Source organism: Hypanus sabinus, chromosome 2, assembly GCF_030144855.1.
Source record: "Hypanus sabinus isolate sHypSab1 chromosome 2, sHypSab1.hap1, whole genome shotgun sequence".
Taxonomy (NCBI): domain Eukaryota; kingdom Metazoa; phylum Chordata; class Chondrichthyes; order Myliobatiformes; family Dasyatidae; genus Hypanus; species Hypanus sabinus.
This window is the reverse complement of record NC_082707.1, coordinates 72,583,490-72,606,293: the sequence shown is the minus strand read 5'-3', so window position 1 is coordinate 72,606,293 and position 22,804 is coordinate 72,583,490. Positions and strand designations below refer to the sequence as shown.

Below are 22,804 nucleotides of genomic sequence, written 5' to 3'. Positions count from 1 at the left end.
CTGGCTGGAAGAACAGCATTTTATAGCAAGAGTACTATGCAGATTAATTGCCATTCAATTAACTGTGGTTAAGGAGATCCTTTAACTCTTCATTATTGTATGAAACTTTCTCAACCAGTGCATTGGGTAATTAAAGTCCAAAGTATGAAGCACTAATAAAATGTTCCGGGTAAGGAGTAGCAGCAACTTATTAGATCAAATGGCAGAGGCTATAATTCACCAGCAAGATTTAGAGCTCACAACTCATGATTAGATTGTTCTGGTTTTATAATGAAATATAAGCCAAGGAGAATATTTGTTTGCAATAATCTTAAATAAAAAGACAGTGGAAGTGCAAAACAGAGCCATTCTTTATAGAATGATGTTGTTGCAAAGAGTAGACAGGCATATTGCATTGCTGTTTATAGCCATTGATATATCTATATATAAATGTATAAGCATGTATCAGTGCAACTTTACATGAGAAAATTAGAGATAGGAGGAGTTGGTCAGATCCAGTTCATATTCCTCTGGGCTGAATTCAAAGGATTCACCGGCCTCTGTATAAGTAAATGTTTCCTAACTTGGAATATTTGACAAGCTGCATCACATAAATGTTCAGATGTCTAATTCCTTTCCTTTCACCAACAAGCATCCATTATGTGAACAGTGTATAACTAACGCGCTCTGTGGGTTGGGAATTGCAGCTAACAAAGGGATCGTGAATTTGCAGGTTTCACTTCTACACTACAGTCAAGGAAGCAAACTTATTTTTTGGTAGTACAACGGGAGGAAATCTATTCACTGACCCCCCTCATAAAACAATCCCTGGAAAGGCAAAATTTGAAGGTGAATTTTAAAAAATTGTAATTATTTACCTTCTGAAATTTTAAGCGCTGTGGAATCTCCACTTTGTTGTGCAACTTTTTGAAAGACTTCATGGAGTAATCAAACTCAAATCTTTTCAGCTGAAGAACCAATATCTGTGGCAAAATTTCACAGCGGTATCTCTGTAAATAAAAGGATGGCAAGCAATCGTCAATGCAGATGTCAACTCAGATTCAGTCCAGAACTTCCTTCTGTCTGTAATGTCCCGCAAACATTTTAGCTCAATCTCTATTGCTTTCTGATATATCATGAGGATGCGTTAGAAAGTAGAAACCTTGTAAGTATATCAAGAAAAACAAGGTATCTGTGTGTTATCTGCATTCAGTTCTTTGCTCACCTAAGCAAATTCACAAATATCTGTGACTCTTAAATATAAATGAACGAAGGATTGAAGAAACTAATAATAAGTGTTCTCAGTACTTTAGTAAAGGATTGTCATAAGTAACCAATGCACATAAATATTCTGGTTCTTAATGTGGGTTTTAATGGGGCAATGGCACAAGTAGATGTGAAGATCTGGCCGTCCATTATACTGGAGACTTTTCTTAAGCATAAATGTCATAGATCTGTGTGTTGTTTGATACTGTATGGCAGAATGCATTAATCAATAATTTCTAATTGAGCATAAAAGCCAAAGTGCTGTTGGCACCACTTTGGGAAAATGTCATGTGCAGGCAGAGCTAAAATTGGGGTCTAACAAATGGTCGGGTTTGGAAATGGATGTGTCGTGGGAACGGTAGTGCGGAAAGTTAGGGGTGGGCATTCCAGGATTGATAATAGGTGCAATAGTATTGGGAGCAACTGGTAATGATGGAAAGTCAAGCAAACCACTTGATTAGAAGGTGCTTCAGAATCTTCAGCAACAGTGGACCCTTTAACAAATGCTGAAGCAGTACCAAAGGCCTCAATTAAACATAATTCCAGCAGCAATGATTCCTGCCCTCCTATACACTTTTAAGACCAGCAGGAAAAATGCCATTTGGAAAAATGCCACCAGCACAAAACTGTCCAAATTCACTGGAGGGATAAGCAGAAGTAGACAGAGTAAATGGTTAAAGGGTGTGCTCAAAACTTTATGGAAGAAGTTGAACATCTCCATTGATTTGGAGAAGGGACATTCAGAATGGTAATGAAAACTTAAAGGACATGCAAGAGGAACTACAGAAAGCCTTCATAAACAGCAGAAGGAGCAGAAGACACCAGAATCAGAATCAAGTTTATTATTCCTGACATATATCACAAAATGTGTAATTTTGTGGCAGCAGTACAATGCAAGACATAAAAATAAGTTACAATTTTAAAAAAAGTAAATAGTGCAATAGAGGAATAGTGAGAAAGTGTTCATGAAGTCATGGACAATTCAAAATATGATGGCAGAGGGAAAGAAACTGTTTGTGAACTGTTGAGTGTGGGTCTTCAGGCTCCCGTACCTTCTCCCTGATGGGAGAAATGAGAAGAGGGCATGTCCCAGATGACGGATGCCACCTTCTTGAGGCAACAGCTTTCAAAGATGGTGAGGAGGCTTGTGCTTGTAATGAAGCTGGCTCAATCTAGAACCATCTACAGCATCTTGCAATCCTATACATTCAAGCCTCCATACCAGATGGTGCTGTAATCATTTAGGACACTCTCCACCATACATCTGTAGAAATGTGTTCCAATCCATGGTGACATAACAAATCTCCTCTAAGTCCTTATGAAGTATGATCTGCTTTGCAATTGCAACAATACATTGGGCCCAGGATAGATGCTCTGAGTTGTTGACACCCAGGATACCCTTTCCACTGCTGACCTGTCAAAGTGGACTGGTGTGTGTTCTCCCAACTTCCCTTTCCTGAAGTGCACTATCAATGTATTGCTGACATTCAGTGCAAAGTTGTTGTTTCAAAATCTCCCAGCTAACTGATCTAGCTCACTCTTAGACATCTCCTCTTTGCCATAGGAGATTCTGCAAACAGTAGTGTCATTGGTGAGTTTATAGATGGTGTCAGAACTGTGTCTAGTCACAGTCACAAGCGTAGAGAGAGCGGAGAGTGAGTTCACCTTAAGATGTGCCTGTGTTGATTGTCAGCGATGCAGAGATAATCCTCCAAACAAGATGGCTCCGAGCTGTGGTCTTCATCGAAGTTGTGGCTTATACTTAAGTTTTTTAGAATCATAGTGGTGATTTTGGGGGATACAGAAGGCGGTTAGGGGTCATGTTAAGATTTAAGAATGGGGATCTGATTAGAGGTCTGGCCAGAGTCCAGACCTTGAGGACATGGCTGGATGTTCCCCCCCCCCAACCCCCAATCCTTGTCTGCAAGTTTTCAGCAGGATTTGTGATTGATATTCCATGTGGGCAGGAGGTACAAGGGTCGATGACCCTCCTAGTTGGCAGGACCAGAGTTCAGGGCCTAGTAATCACCATCCCAGTCATCAGAGAGTCCAGAGTTAGAAGCCAAGAGTTTATGGACCTCATTCATCGTTGCTGACTCCTGATGTCAATACCTAGGGGCAAAGCCAGAAGGGCAATCAGAAGTCCCAAAATCCTGGGCTAAGGCCTTGGGTTGGCAAGTCTGCGAATCCACTAGGGAAGTCAAAACCCCAATGCCTGCAAGTCTGTGAGCTTACTGGAGGCTGGAGTCCAAGTAACAGTCTGCCCTGGGTTTAGAAGACTGTCGGCAGATATGTAAAAGTTTATAAGGACACAAACCAAAAAAGGGTGGCCAAGGTAAACATAGGTCTCTTGGAGGACAAGAAGGGGGAATTGATATTGGGTAATGAGGAAATGGCCGAGGTTATAATTGAGGCTTTGGTGATAATTTACCAAAATTCTCTGGACTCTGGGCAGTTCCTGACAGATTGGAAGAAGCCGAATGTCACGCCACTGTTCAAAATAGGATGTAGGCAAATGGGACGTCTATAGGCCAGCTGGTTTAACATCGGTAGTTGGGAAAAAACTTGAAGCTATCATTAAAATGTGAGGCATCTGGAAAGAAATGGATCCATCAAACAGATGCAACATGGATTCAGCAAAGGTAGGACTTGTTTAACAAACTTACTGGAGTTCTTTGAGGATATAACAAGCGCAGTGGATGGAGGGGAACAGATGGATGTTATTTACTTGAATTTCCAGCAGGCTTTTGATAAGGTGCCACATAAAAGACATCCATAAGATAAAGATGCATTGAGCTGGGGTTGATGTATTAGCATGAATAGCGGATTAGTTAACCTATAGAAAACAAAGTTGGAATACATGGGTGTTTTGCTGTTTGACAATCTGTGATGAGCAGTGTGCTGCAGGGGTCGGTGCTGGGCTTGCATCTGTTCACACGTACGTTAAGACAAGGGGGACTGAGTGTAGTGTATCTATGGTTGCTAATGACAGTAAATTGAGTAGAAAAGCAAATGGTGTAGAGGATACTGAGAGTCTGTAGAGCGATATAGATAAAGTGAGCAAGGGTCTGGCAGATAGAGTACAACGTTGGTAAATGTGAGGTCATCCACTTTGGAAGGAAAAATAGAAGATCAGATTATTATTTAAGTGATAAGAGATTGCAGCATGCAGCTGTTCAGAAGGACTTGGGAATGCTTGTGCATGAATTGCAAAAAGTGCAGCTGGCTATCAAGAAGGCAAATGTAATGTTGGTCTTCATTGCTAGAGGGATTGAATTTATGAGCAGGGAGATTACATTGCAACTGTACAGGGTACAGGTGAGGACGCATCTGGAGTACTGCGTGCAGTTCTGGTCTCCATATTTGTGGAAGGATATACTGGCTTTGTTTCCACTGGTAGGTGAGACTAGAATGAAAAGATAGCGTGAAGATTTGGGAGAGTAAATTTAGGATGGAGATGAGAAGGAACTGCTTTTCTAAAAGAGTGGTGAATCTGTGGAATTCTCTGCCTAATGAAGCAGTGGAGCCTACCTCAGTAAATATATTTATTAAGACAAGGTTGGATAGATTTTTCCATAGTAGGGGAATTCAGGGTTATGGGGAAAAGGCAGGTAGGTGGAGACTGAGTCCATGGTCAAATCAGCCATGATCTTAATGAATGGCAGAGCAGACTCGACAGGCCGGATGGCCTACACCTGCTCCTATTTCCTATGTTCTTATGAGTGGGTGGGAGGACTGGAACTAGTGTTGCTGTTGTTCTGTTGTTGTAGCTGCTGTTGCTTGCATTTTTCTGCAATCACAGTGAGCATCAAATGTTGGTGCTAGAATGTGTGACAGCACTTGTGGGCTGCTCCCAGCACATCCTTAGGCTGTTCTCACTGATAATGCAAACGTCACATTTCACTGTAAGTTTCCATGTCTGTATGATAATGAATGAAACAGAACCTGAACCCTGTCGCTGATTCACTATGAATGTGGTTTCCTGATGTGGAAGTCAAGGATCCTGTTGCAGAGGGAGGTTTTGAAGTTTAGTACACCTCACTAACTTCCTGCCAGCCCATCCTATCAGGCAGCATCTATGGAAAAGTATGCAGATCCCACATTGGCTCATTCACTACTTCAAAAACCACAAAGCCAGAGTAGAAGCAAGTCATCCTCACTCCCATGAGATTGCCAAAGTTGATATCCAGTAAAGTTTGCTCATATAACATTAAACAAACATTGGATGACTTGACAGCTCTGCCCATCAGTATTTACGCTTAAATCCAGGAAGCTGCTGGTAATGATCTTGGCCCTGTCTTCTGATCAACCTGAAAAACTGCCCACCAAAACAAGGAATTGGATGTACTGATGCAAAGAAACGAAGATTTACTCACCATCGTTGCCTTGGTTTTCTTTTGACAGGTGTCACAATAGCACAAATTGTCTCCATCCAGAATGACAGTTTTGAAAAAGTCTTGAAGGGCTGCATTCTGAAATCAAAGATTAAAAGGTTTATTTTAAATGTGACTTTATTTAAAACTGGTTCACTTGTCTTCAAATCATCTGGGAATTTAGCAACTTGCAGCAATGTAATATCATTAATATTTCTACTTGAGTAACCAACAAATATAAGCCACTTCTGATTGGGATGGAGCGATCATGAATTTATTGTGTTCTCTCTCTAGCCAATTTTGACTTGGTTTCAGATTACATGTGCACAAGGAAACCACTAAACCTCAGCTAATGGATCAGTGGCTCTTCACATTGAATACCATCGAAAAGAAGCGTCACTGAAGACCATCAGTGACTGAAGCCTTTATTTGACATCAAGAGGACTCCTTGAGTATTTGTAGCCAATTAAGGTGTAGTATTCACATTTGTAGGTTCAGTTTGGTTTCTTGTTGCAGTCCTATCTATTGTTGCCAGGCTTTGTCAGATCTGTAAATAAGAATATTCCTGAGCTGCTTACCACACTTTGGATGCTGTTGCCACAATCGTTTAAGTGAACAGGCAAAGGAATAACTAGAAGCTGGCATTTTTCCAGGAACTCAGTCTTGCACTCAGAACATGTCAGGAAATTAATCAATTTGCTTTGGTAGATCTGGGGGAAAAAGTTATAATATTCGCTTTTTCATTATTTCTAACTTCATTACCACTCCCCTCCTACCACCAGCCTCACTACCCTTCTCCCATATTTAATGTACATCCCCAAAATGACAAAATGAAGTAAAAATTATTCTTACTTGCCTTCAGTTTCTCTTTTTTTAAAAAAAAATGCCATAGGTGGTACTCAATACCAACCATCAACCTTTAGTAAAGTGAACTTGTAATCTTAATGTGTTCAGAGATCTAGAACAAAATGGGCAGCAAAAGTCCTCCTAGTGTTTTCTCATGTAAGCTCCACACTGATGCCTTATCTACCAGACAAAACTGGGATCTTTTGATTGAATTAATTATCCTATTGCTCATCAAGTTTACAACAACAGTGGCATTTCTATCTCCTGCCAAGAGGATCTTGGAACTGTCACTGTTATATCTGGGATAGCAGTGTAGCACCAATGTCCCTTTAAATGCAGCTCCTCCCAGGCTGCACAGTTTGTTGAATTTGTCTTATGATACGTTGTGTTATGAACTAACTGCTAGCAATGATAGGAATCGGCAGTATTGCAAGTCATTGCGTTTAGGCTCTGAATCAACATTCACAAATGGTTATCCTCACAAGATAACGGGAATGGACAGTAAGCAAGGGCTGAGTTACACTTATTAAATTATTTAGTACCGCATTGTTACTCTAGCTAATATAATTAATGATAAAATCAATGTAACATACAAAATGTCACACTGTAAAAGATATATTCACATTTAAACACTATTAGCTTTCCTCATGTTAATTCAGACAGCCTAAATTATTTGCGTAGAAACCAAAGAAAAGACAGTATAACATCGTACTTAGACGTATTTTATTGAGATGTGACTATGAGTTTTTGAAATCTGTTATAACTTACCTGTAAAATATTATGACTGTTTCTATCTTCAGCAAGCTTGTTCAGTATCTGTTGGAAATGTTCCGCTACATCTTGTTGTTTGGTAACTTGAAGATAAACCAAATTATCTATTGTTGTTTGGTTTTGAATAATAGCATTGCATTTTTAAATACAGGAAGTAACAATAGTATTGGAAACTGTAGTGGCATTAATGAGAGGCAATCAGAATATTAACCAATGGCACTAGGAGCCTATCAGAATGCAGTGAATGAACACCCAATGTGGTAGTGAAATAAACAATAAAAAAAGAAAATACCACAATCAACGCTGAAGAACTTTTTAAGCAAAAGGTGCTCAATCAATAACCATAAGCAGCTAGAAGACTAGAAACTTGGCATATAATGGGCTTTGCTCTCAATGCTTAAAAGTTTTAATTCAGCTACTGGAAATATTATTTTCTGGTAATGAGCTACAGGACGCCTATTATGATGAACAAACTTTAAATTTGTCTACCATGGCCTTCAAATTATCTTATGGAACACTGGTTTGATACAAGATCATAAGACATAGGAACAAAATTAGGCTATTTCGTCCATCGAGTCTGCTCCAGCATTCACTCATGGCTGATCCTTTGACCCACCCCCCCTCAGCCCCATTCCCCTGCCTTCTCCCCATAACTTTTGATGCCATCTCCAATCAAGAAACTGTCAAGCTCTGCCTTAAATACACCCAACAACCTGGCCTCCATAGCTGCCTGTGGTAACAAATTCCACAAATACACCACCCTCTAGCTAAAGAAGTTTCTCTACATCAGTTTTGAATGGATGCGCCTCTATCCTGAGGCTGTGCCCTCTTGTCCTAGATTCCCCCACAATGGAAAGCATCCATTCCACATCTACTCTGTATAGTCCTTACAGCATTCAAAAGGTCTCAATGAGATTCCCCCTCATCTTTCTAAATTCCAGCAAGTATAGACCCAGAGCCATCAAATATTTCTTGTATGATAACCCTTTCATTCCAGGAATCATCTTTGTGAGCCTCCTCTGAACCATTTCCAATGCCAGCACATCTTTTCTTAGATGAGGAGCCCAAAACTGCTCACAATACTCAAGTTGAGCCCTCACCAGTGCCTGATAAAGCCTCAGCATCACATCCCTGCTCTTGTATTCTAATCCTCTTCAAATGAATGGCATAGCATTTGCCTTCCTCACCACCTACTCAATCTGCAAGTTAACCTTTAGGGTGTTCTGCACAAGGGCTCCCAAATTCCTCTGAATCTCAGATTTTTGGATTTTCTCCCTGTTTAGAAAATAGTCTGCATATTTATTTCTTCTACCAAAGTGCATGACCACGAATTTTCCAACATTTTTTTTCATTTGCCACTTTCTTTCCATTCTCCTAATCTGACTCAGTCCTTCTACAGTCTACCTGTTTCCTCAACACTACCTGCCCCTCTACCAATTTTTGGATCATCTGCAAACTTGGCAACAAAGCCCTCTTTTCCATCATCAAATCATTGAAAACAGCATAAAAAGAAACAGTCCCAACACTGGCCCCTGCGGAACACCAAATGTCACTGGTGGCCACCCAGAAAAGGATCCTTTTATTCCCACTCGCTGCTTCCTCCCAATTAGCCAATGCTATAACCATGCCAGTAACTTTCCTGTAATGCTCTTAAATTGGTAAGCAGCCTCATGTGTGGAACCTTGATAAAGGTCTTCTGAAAGTCCAAATATACAAAATCCATTGTATCCACTTCATCTATCCTACACGTGATATCCTCAAAGAATTCCAACGGATTTGTCAGGCAAACTTTTCCCTTAAAGGAAACCATGCTATGTCCTATCTTGTCCTGTGTCATCACATACTCCATAACTTCATCCTTAACAATTGACTCCACCATCTTCCCAAACCACTGATCTATAATTTCCTTTCTGCTGCCTTCCTCCTTTCTTAAAGAGTGGAGTGACATTTGTAATTTTCCAGTCCCCTGGCACCATGCCAGAGACAAATGATTTTTGAAAGATCATTTATAAAGCCTCCACAGTCTCTACAGCTACCCCTTTCAGGACAGCAGTCTGCAGTTCATCTGGTCCGGGTGACTTATTTACCCTTAGGTCTTTCAGCTTCTTGAGCAGCTTCTCCCTTGAAAAACAGTAACTACACTCACTTCTCTCCCTTAACACCCCTAAACATCTGGCACACTGCTAGTCTCTTCCACAGTGAAAACTGTTGCAAAACTCATTTAGTTCATCTACCATGCCTTTGTTCCCTGTTATTGTTTCTCTGGCCTCATGTTCTAGCGGTCCTATTTCCACTCAAAAATTTTTTAAACATACAAGAAGTTTTTACTATCCACTTAGATATTTTTACCAGCCTGCTTTTAAATTTCATCCTTTCCCTCCTAATGATTCTTTTAGTTGCTCTGTAGGTTTTTAAAATCTTCCCAGTCGTTTGTCTTCCCACTATCTTTTGCTTTGTTGTATGTCCTCTCTTTTATTTTAGCTTTGGACTGTCCTTGTCAGCCATGATTGTACCATTTTGCCATTTGAGGAACTCCTTGTTTTTGGAATACATCTATCCTGCACCTTCCTCATTTTCCCTAGAAACTCACGCCACTGCAGCTCTGCTGACATCCCTGTCAACATCTCCTTCCAATTTACTTCGGCCAACTCCTCACTCATACCACTGTAGTTTCCTTTACTCCACTGAAATATGCATAATGCTTTACTTAGTTTAAACAATGGCAAATCCAAAACAGCATAAAAGTAAATCTTAATCAAAATAAAAGAGTTTCATATACTAATTTGCCCTAATACATACTCAAGAGGCAGTGGATAGGTACATGGATGGTAGGGTTATGGAGGGCTATGGCCAAAATGGGCTGAAAGGCCTGTTTCTGTTCTGCTTAATGACTCTATGATTAATTCATATATAGTACATTTAAAAAGTTTTAAACCTGAATAAATAAATTAGGAATTGCTGGAAGTACTCAAATTATGCAGCCTCTACAGAGAGAGAAAACTGTTTCAGATTGAACACTTCAAGCCAAAGACAAGTCAATCAGTCTTTCCATACAAGCTGCTGAACTGCTAAGTATTTCCAACATTTTCTGTTTGATTTCAGATTTCCAATGCCTGCACTACATTCAGTAACCACTTTGATTCGGTACACCTGCTCGTTAAGGCAACTATCCACTCAGCCAATCATGTAGCAGCAACTCAAAAGGTTCATTTGTACTTCCGACCAAATATCAAAATGGGGAAGAAATATAATCCAAGTGACTTTGAGCATGGAATGATTGTTGCTGCCATTTGGAATACCTCAAACATCTCAGAAACTGCAGATCTCCTGGGACTTCTATCAATAACAGACTCTAGAGTTTACAGAGAATGTGGAGAAAAACAAAAAGCCTCCAGTGAGTGGCAGTTCAGTGGGCGAAAATGCATTGTTAATGAGAGATGTTAGAGGAGAATGGCCAGAGTTGTTCAAGCTGACAGAAAGGTGACAGTAACTCAAATAACCATGCATTACAACTATAATGTGCAGAAAAACATCTCTGAATGCACCAGACATTGAACCTTCAAGTGGATGGACTACAGCAGCAGAAGACCATGAGCAAACACTCAGTGGCCAGTTTATTAGGTACAGGAGGTACACAATGAAGCGACCAGGAGTAATTGCATTTGTATTTTGTTTTAGATTAAGAAGCAACTTTATTGATGTGTATAAAAATCTAGAGGTGCGCTCAGGCTAGATCTGGAGCTGATGATTTTTTCCTAGTCGGGGTATCCAAAAGCCAGCAGCCACCATCAAAATATAAGCAGGTCTACCAATCCAGACGAGGTTGTGAAAATAAAATTTCTTCAGCCAGGGGGAAGCAAGTCTTTGAAATTCCCTGTTGTAAAGGGCTGTTGAAGCCAAGTTGCTGATTGAAGAATTTTTAGGATATTAAGGGAATCAAAGGATATGGAGTTAACATAAAAAGGCCTCTACAAAGTAAAAGATCAGTCCTGATACTACTGAGTGGCAGAGCAGATGTGCAGGGCTAAGGACCAAGGCCTATTTCAGCTTTTACTACTTACACTTTTATTCCAATAGGTTATCTTATATAACTTATACACTATATACATTCTGAATTTTCCTGATTTGTCCATTCTTACTCACCATTTATGCCCAAGACCTCTGTAATCTTATTTGTATTTCCTGTTCTTTTATTTTCTAGTTCTTCAAATAATACTGCAAGTTGGTAAGCAATGCTCATCTGTTTGGCCTTTTTATTTGCCTTAGTTCTGTTTTTTAATCTAAGAGGAAGCACACACGATAAATAATTTCAAGCCTTTTCAGCTTAAAGGAGGATTTTACATTAGTGTTTAAATTCCAATTAAATCATACATATTAAAGACATCACAATAATTAACTAATTTATCGCTGGAATATTGATTATTTATTATTACATGTACAAACCTGATGACAGCATCCTTCACTTCATTAGACATGTAGAGAGTTTGAAGCAGTGCATTCAGGTAACAGGTGGCTCCCTTATTCTGTATCCCAGTAAACTCTAATCATCAATGAGAGCTTTGTTAACAATGATCATGTCAAAAATTAAACAGTTTGCATGTGCACATGAATATGTGTGTGCATATGTGCATGTGTGTTCACAAGCATGCAATTAACCCATATACTCCTTGTAGCTGAACTCATTTTTAGATTTACTTTGAAACTAAAGACAAGTTTCACATTTCCTATCTGTTTTAATTTGAAAATATTAAATAAATATAAATTGGATATTTGCTACTTAGAGGTACAAAATTAAATACTCCACAATCCTTGCCCATAGAGTACAATATTTTTGCTCTTTTTTCACACAGCCCCGATAAAGACTTCAATCTGCAATTATGCATATTAAAATTTGAAGCAAATGTTTTGACTGCATTCCACTGATAAAATAGTTTTATCCATTCTCAGATGAACAGTCTCTCACTCCCGATATCTCTTCTTTAAATTTTTCCCCGTAAGTATATCTTTTACAATTAAGTGACAAATTTTATAGTGTGAATTTTTCCCAGTTAGGACAAATCACAGAAAAATGAAATTGGTCTGAATTATGTTTAACCCAAAAATAAATTTCAGAAACCCATTGCTGCAATTACAACAATGTCCAGAGGGGCTTTACTGAAATAGAAATGGATTTGTTTACAAAGCTTTAATTTTTTTTCAAGCCTTTTAGGAATAGATTCAATATTGCATTTCGAATTAAGGGAGGGGAAAGATTTGGAGGATAGATAATGGTGCTGTGTAAATATTCTACAAGGTTCAGTATAAGACCTTGCTTCTGTGTAAATCTTGCCAAGTACAACAATCCTTTTAAAAACAAATACAGATTTGATCAATTCTAATTAAACATCGATCATATTATTATCGACTCTTTCCCTCTAAAATTTCCTACTGTTTACAGCCTGGAAATTAGATCAACAATGAGATATCATTTAACAGCGTTAAAATGAGAGCTCCCAAAATAGTCCAACGCACCAACTAGTGTGATACAAAACCATATAAAAAAAAAGATTATCCTAGATTCTGCTCTAAAAACCAGTCAGACAAAATGTTAAGATGAAAACTATAAAAATGCTTAACCTCCCAAAATGGAAACAGTAAAAAAAAATTTAAATACCAAAAGAACGCAGATATTTCTTTGAAATCTATTAAAATTTTACATTCCATTTTTCTATCCAAATATTTTTCTCCTACAACTGATCACCCTAGGCAACCATCTCCAATGTTAGCTACTGAGTAAAAGAGAATGTGAAGTTAAATCTTTCCTGTCTATAAGTGCCCTGTTAGTGCTGGTTTTTGGATGCAATTTCTTTCGGATCACTGTATCAGAAGAGATGTAGATCAACCTTTGTCCCAACTCTGCTTCTTTGGTTGCTGTTCCATTGGAGATTTGTTCTCGTACTACTTTCCACTACTCAATTTTACAACTTGGTTTATATCAGCAAATAGGATGCAAGTGTTGCAGATTGAGTTTATGGTTAATTGCCATGTTCAGAGACTTCTAAACAACCAGTGAACACAGGTGGGCACAGTGATAGCAATGATTATCAAATCCAGTGAACAGCAATATTCTACCAAGATTCAAGATGAAAGATTGTTTTATATCATTTCCAGGACACAAGTGTAAAGAACAACAAAATACTTGTTACTCTGGATTGGATGCAGCAGAAAAAAGAATACATATAATATAAAGAACATAATAATTAAAAAAATAGAAACAAGTACAAAAGGGAGCTGATATACATATATTGATTGTATGTCCACAGTAACACTAGGTGCAGGAAGGTCTGTATATCGAGTGACTTCAACAGGGATAGATAGATAGATAGATAGATAAATAAATAAATAAATAAATAAATAAATGCTTTTTCCTATGTTGGTGCAATTTAAACATTTTCCCTATGATTTACATAGATCAGTTATGGGATCATACTTTCTACCTACATCTACATGAGAATGAGCAAAACAAACAACTGGAGGAGCTCAGTGGGTCAAGCAGCATCTTTGGAGGCAAAGGAATGGTCAACAACCACAGAGACCCTCCATAGGTACTGAAAATGTCAAGGGAAGATAGCCAATATAAAGAGGTGAGATGGAGAAGTGAGACAGCAGCTCAAAGTAAGTTTATTATCAAACTACATATATATCACCATGTAAAACCCTGAGATTCACTTTATTCCAGGCATACTCAATAAATACAATAGCCATAATTGAGTCAGTGAAAGACCCCTCCTACAGGCTATCTTCACTAAAATTGCCATCAGTTCCTGCCACAGCTGCAACCTTAGATGTAAGGGCACTGCCAGAAAGTGTTGACCCCGAAACCTTTTGTCTGGACTGTTCCAGCCTGGAATATTTCCACTATGAAATAAGGAGGTAATAACGTGCACAAAGAAGAGAAAATCTACAGATGCTGGAAATCCAAGTCAGAGAAAGTCCACAGTAATAACTTTAACAAATTGCAGAGGCAGCCATTTGAAACAGTGAGTGTATGCACATCACAACTGCATATCAACTCTTGACCTGAAGCAGTAATAAAGGGATATTATTCCCTCTGCTTTAAGAATGGAGCCTATATTTTAAGTCATATAGGCTGGCTTTAAGACCGCCTATAAAGACATCATTGCAATGACTGGACACACAAAATGCTGGTAGAACACAGCAGGCCAGGCACCCCACAGCATCCCAGGGTCTCGGCCGGAAACGTCGACAACGCTTCTCCCTATAGATGCTGCCTGGCCTGCTGTGTTCCACCAGCATTTTGTGTGTGTTGTTGTTTGAATTTCCAGCATCTGCAGATTTCCTCGTGTTTGCTAATTAAGTTAAACATGTATTTTGTTTTAGCCTTCTTTTCTGCTTTAGTCCTTGATTTCTAACAAGATCCACAGATAATTTGTGTTATAATTTTGAAGAACAGTTCTTTGCTTCCATTATATTAATTACTCTACCTACAGAAACATTGCATGCTGAATCATTTTGTTATCTTTCTTTTAGATGTGAAAGATGTTACAAACAGTGAGTGGAGTACGGGATGTCCTACATATAAAGTAACACAAGGTTACATGCCAAGTACTAGACAAACCAAACATTTTCGATTGTCCTGACGAAGGGTCTCGACCCGAAACGTCGACAGTGCTTCTCCCTATAGATGCTGCCTGTCCTGCTGTGTTCCACCAGTATTTTGTGTGTGTTGTTGTTTGAATTTCCAGCATCTGCAGATTTCCTCATGATTGCAATGACTGGTGCAGCTTATAAAGACTGCACACACCACATGGAAGTGAGCAGGCAGCAAAAAGCCGGTGTATTGACTGTATCAGAATCCATCAACAATGAGTCTTCAGACTGCTCAATTCAGATTCCCTTATCCCTCCTCCCCTCCACCAGATGTATGGTAAGTAAAATGACTGGGTGACTACTTAAGAGTCATAGAACACTACTGCTCACCTAGTCCAGCCTGAACCATTATTCCACCAAGACCCTTCAATCCACTCCTGGACAATAGCCCTTCATATGACTCCCATCCCTCAGTGGAAACAGCCTGCTTGCATTTACTCTATCTATACCCCTCAAAATTTTGTATCAAGTCATTCCAGGGTATAAAGTCCTACTGTATTCAACCTTTCCCTGTAACTGAAATCCTCAGGTCTTGGTAACATCCTTGTAAATTTTCTGTGTACTCCTTCAACATTACTGATATCTTTGCTATGGGTAGATCATCAGAACTGCACATAATACTCCAAATTAGGCATCACCAACGCCTAATGCAATTTCAACATAATGAACCTCCTTTACTCAATACTATGATTTATTAAGGCCAATGGGCCAAAAGCTCTCTTTATGACTCTATCTACCAGTGATGATACTTTCAGGGAATTATGGATCTATATCCCAAGTCTCTGTTCTACTCCACTCCTCAGTGCCTTGTCATTCACTGTGTAAGTCCTGTCTTGGTTTGTCTGCCCAAAGTGCAATATCTCATTTGTCTGTATTATATTTGTTCTGCCACTTTTCAACTGGTCCAGATCCCTCTGCAAGCTTTTATAACTTTACTTGCTCTCCACTACACCCCCAGTCTTGATGTCATCTGCAGAATTGCTGATCCAGTTAATCACATTATCATACATGTCATCGAGATAGATGGCAAACAACAACGGACCTGGCACCAATCCCTGCAGCACACCGGAATTCACAGGCATCCAGTCAGAGAGGAAACCATGTTCTACCACTCTTATGGTTTCTCCTATGAAGACAATGTTAAATCCAATTAACTGCCTCATCTTGAATGTCAAACGACTAAACCAACTCGACCAGCCTCCCATGTGGGACCTTGTCAACTACCTTGCTAAAGTCCACATAAACAACAACCACTGCCTTTCCTTCATCAACTTTTCTGGTAACTTATTGGAAAAACTCTGATTGGTTAGAGGTGAACTATCATGCACAAAACCATGTTGACAATCCCTGATCAGTCCCAGTCTTTCCACATTCTTACAATATATATCCAGTCCCTTAGAATACCTTCCAAAAACTTACCAACTACTGGTGTCAGTCTCACTGGCCTGTAATTCCCCTGCTTATCCTTAGAGCCTTTCGTAAACAATGATACAACATTAGCTATCATCCAATCCTCTGGCACCTCACCCATGGCTACAAATGTTTTGAATACAACTACTTAGGGCCCTTACAATTTCTAAGTTCTTCCCCCCAGTCTAAAGCATTTAGGTATAAATCACAAGCTTGGTTTAATTTGAATGGTACTGAAAGTTGACTTGTTGCTAAAATTAATGTTTACATTCGGCTACACGCTTTACATATTCAAAGTTTGTAATGTTTAAATATTTACAGTTTACATATTTACTGCTTATAATCCCATGTCTTCATTACTCTTGCATCAAATTGAACTGGCATTCCCACAACTGCATCAACAGTTCCTCCCACACTCATCTGCCTGGTGGGGGGGGCACCCACTACTGGCATGCAGGAGTTGCTGTAATACCACTGACACACTCTAACCCCCACCCCAGCTAAATGACCAACCAATCACGCTTCCAGAAGCTAAAGGCTTGGACACCAACAATGCTAATGTTAAAAATTGGCCACTGGTAAATTGTTTCTTTTTGTCACATTATTCTAAGGTACAGGGAAAAACTTGCCTTACCTACTGTCCATACAAATTGTGCTTTGAAGGAGTACACGGTAAAGCAATAACAAATTAAAAGAAAGAAAGCAAGCTCAAAGCCGGGCCAGAGATTGGAGAGTCGAGACTTGACGTCAGCAGGTTTGAGAATCCAGGGAGAAGAACCCGAGGCATTCAAAGGCTGCCTGTCTTGGAGGTTGGAGGCGAGTGTGTGAAGGGATGGGAGGAGGGCAAAGGGGCTTATTTCACTGTTGATGATGGGTTTTGTGATTGCTGTCTTGTTCTGTGTCATGTGTTGTTGTGTTAAACGTTGTGGGCACGCTATGTTGGTGCTGGATTGTGTGGTGACACTTGGGTGCTGCCCTCAGCACATCCTTGGACGTGTTGGCTGTTTACACAAACAATGCATTGCACTGTATGTTTTGATGTGCATATTCAAAATAAATCTGAATCTAAATTAAGCTAACATTTTTCATTCTGGTGTTCAGTCAAGAAGAGCAAAATGTCATCTAGGTTCGGGTATGTCCCAATTGCAGAGTGCGAGACACCGAAGCAAGTCGATAGTTCACAGACTTTAATTGAATAAAGCGAACATAAAACAATAAAGGCTAGGCCAAAGCAGGGCCACTAACTTAAACTCTCAAAAGGGAAACAAAGCCTACACGGTGGCCAACAAGAACATCTAAACATTAAACGAATACCACTACTCTTCAGAGTCAATTGATTTTGAAATTCCATTGGTTCAGGGAATGTAAAACAGCAGCGAAGCTTTGTTATGCTCTGTCCAAGTCTTGACAAGCACTACGACGACAAGAATGTAGTTAAATGCTATCATGATTAAATAATAATTACCTGATATGTACAAATTCACAAGCGCGACTGCCGTATCTACTACAGCTGCCGAATCTGTGGTTGTGACACAAAAATGCTAAGTAAATCTGCAGATGCTGTAAACTTTCAGCAGGTCAAGCAGTATCTATAGAAAGAGAAACAGTTAATTGATTTGGACCTGTTATTTCTGTTTCTCTTTCCACAGATGCTGCCTGGCCTTCTCAGTAACATTTGTCTCTATTACTGTACCTGGATGACACCACACAGTGCATACACTGGCAGCCAAAACAACCTTGTTGAATGTGAGAAGCCTCACCCTTGTCAACAAGGATCCTTAAGGCATGAGTTGCCTCTTCCTGGTTACATAGGCCTCTCGGGAGCTGGGAAACCAAGAGGAGTCAGGGGCCTGGCAGATCCACCAGCCCTTCCTCAGGGGTGAGACAAATTAAAGGAGGATTTAAAGTGGGGTGGAGAGCCCACCTTTCAGATGAGTCTCCTCTGATTTTTTTTACATAAGCTTGTAGCCACGTCCCCAGAAGCAACAGCAGTCTCTGGTTTCTTTTCTTGGGTGTTTTTTTTCCCCAGAAAATTGCGTGTGTAGATAATATTTAGATGAAATGCTATTCTCGCTCAAGTTCTCTGTATGACCCGAAGGCAAGGGGCGGGCAATCCCAGCAGAGCTGACCTCAATCGGGATAGGTGTTTTGGCCTTTGAAAAGCAAATCGCAGTTAAGTGATTCTGGCAGCTTCTGCCAAAAATCACTTGTATTATGTAAAAGGAGTTTTCTAAAGATATAAACCATTAAATAATCAAATGCGTTAAAAATGTCATTAATTTCGGTAGCTCTTGTGACTGCAGGATGGAGGTAAATAAACCGCAGATACTGGAAACTAAAACAAGAAGGTTGTCGACAAAACTGTTTCTAGGTGCTACCTGCTCTGCTGAGTTGCTCGGATTTCCAGCGTCAGCAGATTTTCGCTTGTTTGCCAACAAATAACCTGCTGGGGAACTCAGCGGTTTGAGCAGTGGTTTGACAGTAGGTTGCTGGCCACAGCTTTGCCCGTCTCCTTTACCGGGAGTTCAAAAATTAATGTTGAGAGAATTGCGGAAGTTTGAAGGAAAGCAAAACAACGTCACTTCGTCTTGCCACACCCACCAACCGTGCATGACAGCCCTGTTCAGGGAACCATCTTAAGGACAGGAAAGTGTAAAAGTTAACAGTACAGGGTGCGTTTTCATTAATTCCCTACTATCATTCACTATTTTAAAAGCAGGTGGGGATGCAATAAAATTCGCCCCAATGAACACCAAATCGTTCCGTAGTAAGTTCATAATGTGTCGGTTCTATCGTTCACCTTCAGAGCATTTCTTGTTTGGGTCCGATGTTTCCTTCGTTGTTTTTTGCTTTGTAGATTTTTTTCCTGATCTGAAATGAAACAAAATGCGTTAATCTGGTGCTTCTTAGCTTCTCATACTCGTGTCAGAAGTTAAGATTGCTTACTTTTTAAACATGGTGCGTTGCTCAATTCCAGGTTTCTCTGACTGCTGAACAAAATGTTATCCGATTATAAATGCTCCCGACTCAAGAGCGAAATGAGCGACACACATCGGTCAAGAGGTAATTTCAGTTTCGTTTGAAAATATGCCAACAGCTTAACGCTGGAATTTAGATCAGGGACTGTGTTGCTCGGAGAGCCAACGTAGGACACTGCTCAGTACCACACAGGTTCCATTCGAAATTGTTTTTTTAATTGGAATTTTGCTTCAATTTATTGCACATATTAAGCAAAAACAGTCTATATGTTTTGTTCCTAAGGTTAAATAAGAGTTGTACACCAAGAGGCTTGTGCACGAAAATCCCAGGAAATCAGCCGATTCTGAGATACTCAAACCACCCCATCTGGCACCAACAATCATTTCAGAACAAAATCACCTGGATCACATTTGCATTCCATTCTGTCATACGGCCTGAACAACAATTGAAACTCTTGAACATAACTGTCTGCTTTTATGAATTAGATTGCTACCATGTGATTGGCTGGTGAAATATTTGCATTAATGAGTGAATCTACAGGTGGCCACTGAATGTATGTTGTTGACCTGGAGCTCCATGCACCAATTCCTGAAATTGTATTTTGGTCACTTCCTGCCACCCGGAGAAAGACCCATTTATTCCTATTTTCTCTTCTATGTCAACCAATTCTCAATCAGTGCCAATCCTATGTACTTTAATATCTTCTATGGAACTTCTTCTACAGACTCCTTGAAGTCCAAATATATACCCACTGATTCTTTCTTACTTGTTCTGCTGATTACATTTCTAAAAGCCTCCAGTATATTTGCAAATTTCATCATTCATTTTAAATAGACAGAAGCCAGTCCAGACTTTTGACTATACCAGTTCACTCAACAACTCGTAACTTTCCCCTGTCATCTATTCTTTTCACAGCTGCACTCACTTGGAGTATCCAGTACTCAACTCCAGACTCAGGGCAATTTACAGTGGTGAATTAGCCCAATGACTGGCACATCATTAGGATATGAGAGGAAACCTGAGCGCTGGAGGTGTGGGGGAGGGGCATGGAGCCTATGCGGTTACAAGGAGAATGTACATAAGAAAGCACTGGAGGTCAGGTATGAATGTGCATGCCTACAACTCTGAGGCAGTGACTCTACTAAAACTGGTGTCACTCTGGCACCCTCCTCCTCCTCCGCAGGAACTGGAAATCTGTAGCCGATGGCTGAATTTCTCCGAGCAACACATACAAAATGCTAGAGGAACTCAGAAGGTCAAGCAGCGTCTATGGAAAGGAATAAGCAGTCAATGTTCCAAGCCAAGACCCTTCATACGGACTCTGTTATTTTCACCCATGTTGAATTTGTCCAGTTCCATTAATGCTTTCCAACCATTCTGCTATCACATCTTTCATGACATTTTCCAGCATTTTCCACACCACCAATTCCCAGTGTTTCTCTTCCTCCTTTTTTAAATAATGGTATTTACATCTGACATCGTCCAAGCTTACTAAATTGAAAGAATTCTAAAGGATGACCATCAAAACATTCATGATTTCTAGGGTCACTTCCTGTTGTACCTTGAGATTTAAATTATCCATCTGAGAGATTTAATAGCCTTCCACTCCAGTAATTTCACAATCACTATCCTTGCCAATAATAATTTATTTCATTACATGATCTTTATAAATCCTTGGTTCTGTAATACACTGGGGTATTATTTTTATCCCATTTACAAAGAAAGCTCAACAGAGGATATATTTCATTAGGAATCAGAGAATTGGAGTGTCACCTAAGAGACTCACACATTTCTACAGATGTACCATGGAGCGCATTCCAGCTGGTTTCAGCACCGTCTGGTATGGAGGGGCCAATGCAAATGGTCAGAAAAAGATGCAGGAAGTTGTAAACTCAGCCAGCTCCAAAAGGCGATGCCCAAAAAAGGTAGCATCCATCAATAAGGACCCTCATCACCCAGGACATGCCTCCTGTCATTGCTACCATCATAGAGGAAGTACAGGAGCCCAAAAACACAGTCAAAGTTTCAGGAACTGCTTCTTCCCCTCTGCCATCACATTTCTTAATGGACGATGAGCCCATGAGCCTCAGTATTTTCCCTCTCTTTTTGCACAAATTATTAAATGTATTTTATATATATTGTCATTTATACTTTTTATTAATTTGTATTGCAATGTACTGCTGGTGCAAAAAATCAATTTTCACAACATGTGCCAGTGATATTAAACCTGAATTCTGATTTTGATTCTAATTTTATTTTGCCTGTTTTGGGCAGCATGGAACCTACATTTGTTTCCATAAATCTTCTGTTCACTCATTTATAGTTAATTTTGTGGTCGCTGCACATTTACTTTCAAAATCCCCCTCCTAATTGGTCTTTGCCCGTCTTTGCTGAATTGTGTTATCTTGTGGCAAGTGTAAAGAAACTCTACTTTCACAGGCATGGGGATTACGCCACCTGCAGGTCATATAGGTCCTGACTGAAATATGCCAGTGTTCCTCCATCATGGCTGTGTCTGAACCCTGAGTTTCCCTGCTTAACAGCACCGTGGAAATGCCTTCATTAGAAGGACTGCAGTAGTTGAAGTTTACCTCCACATTCTTGGGACCAATTGTGGATACCGCCCTTACACATTTTACAAACAAATACATTTTGTGTTTGGCGGCCCCTCGTGGCTTAGGGTAGACTCTACCACTGCAGCAACAAAACAAAATCTTCAAGAAGTGGTGTCTCAGAAAGTTTGTGTCCATTATTAAGGACCCCCATTGCCCAGAACATGCCCTCTTCTCGTTGTTAATGCCAGGAAGGAGATACAGAATCCTGAAGGATTTCCAGCATCTGCAGATTTTCTCTTATTTAAATGTGTTCTGGTTTTGATTCTGATGTGGTGGTGTAATAATATATGCTACTCACGTACTTTTACACGTAACTAATAATGAATTATTTAAACAAAGAATGCTTAATCAAACAGTATATTTACAATCTTACTTCAATATTTAATACACAACACTGCTCCCTGCTTAGTAAATTTTAATTTGTCTCATTCAGGCTTAAAGATCTAATCGCTGTGGAGGAGTTCTTACTCTTGAGGGATAACACCTCTTTTGATGTGGTGGAGGGTCAGGGAAGGGTCACCCTGCTTGACAGGTGAGACTTGTGATTGTGAACCAATCTCAGGTTCTGGAGCCTCCTCCCTGGTGATTGTAGTAGTTGACTCTGGGACTGCAGGAAGTCAATCTGACAGCTCTGGACACCTTTCTTCTGGATGTGCTGGTGTCCCAAATAGTGCATGGCAAGTTGCTCAATCTGTTGATCTATCCCAAGCCACCAAACAAAGCTTCGAGCCAATGCTTTCATTTTCACCATGGCTACATGACCAGGAGCATGTTTGGATGGTACAGCGACTCTCAGTGCTCACATAAAGCAGCCCCTATCAAGAGCTGGTAAAAAATGGTGGAACTAGGATTTCTGCTGCACATTCCAGTAATTTTGGTTGGCCATGTAGAACTGAGACATTGCAGAGTCTTTTC

The 22,804-nt window shown here is 39.9% G+C and overlaps 1 protein-coding gene and 1 long non-coding RNA gene across 9 annotated transcripts in view; one reads left to right on the top strand and one right to left on the bottom strand.

The window, feature by feature from the left end:
- LOC132379839 (ubiquitin carboxyl-terminal hydrolase 47-like) overlaps window positions 1-19,357 on the bottom strand; it is a 31,747-nt gene extending 12,390 nt beyond the window's left edge. For 2 of the 6 annotated variants that reach the window (XM_059948116.1, XM_059948118.1), the window contains exons 1-8: window positions 19,242-19,357; window positions 19,096-19,166; window positions 11,679-11,775; window positions 11,379-11,515; window positions 7,233-7,318; window positions 6,197-6,328; window positions 5,622-5,717; window positions 858-989 (exon numbers count right to left, since the gene is read on the bottom strand). In XM_059948116.1, the coding sequence (XP_059804099.1) occupies window positions 858-989; window positions 5,622-5,717; window positions 6,197-6,328; window positions 7,233-7,318; window positions 11,379-11,515; window positions 11,679-11,775; window positions 19,096-19,166; window positions 19,242-19,252 (762 nt within the window). In that variant the 5' untranslated portion in view covers window positions 19,253-19,357. Of the gene's footprint in view, window positions 1-857; window positions 990-5,621; window positions 5,718-6,196; window positions 6,329-7,232; window positions 7,319-11,378; window positions 11,516-11,678; window positions 11,776-17,760; window positions 17,815-18,673; window positions 18,827-19,095; window positions 19,167-19,241 lie in introns of those variants that run through there. The other 4 variants (XM_059948145.1, XM_059948126.1, XM_059948153.1 and 1 more) reach the window with 4 other exon arrangements.
- LOC132379875 (uncharacterized) lies at window positions 18,891-22,414 on the top strand. Of its 3 annotated transcripts, none has more exons than XR_009507557.1 (3): window positions 18,891-18,967; window positions 19,273-19,358; window positions 22,323-22,414. It is a non-coding gene; the product is annotated as an uncharacterized LOC132379875 (long non-coding RNA). The 3 variants fall into 3 exon arrangements; XR_009507556.1 differs by lacking the exon at window positions 22,323-22,414 and adding an exon at window positions 20,190-21,484; XR_009507555.1 differs by lacking the exon at window positions 22,323-22,414 and adding an exon at window positions 20,190-21,484 and having other exon boundaries at window positions 18,931-19,062.
- Window positions 22,415-22,804: the final 390 nt, after the last annotated feature.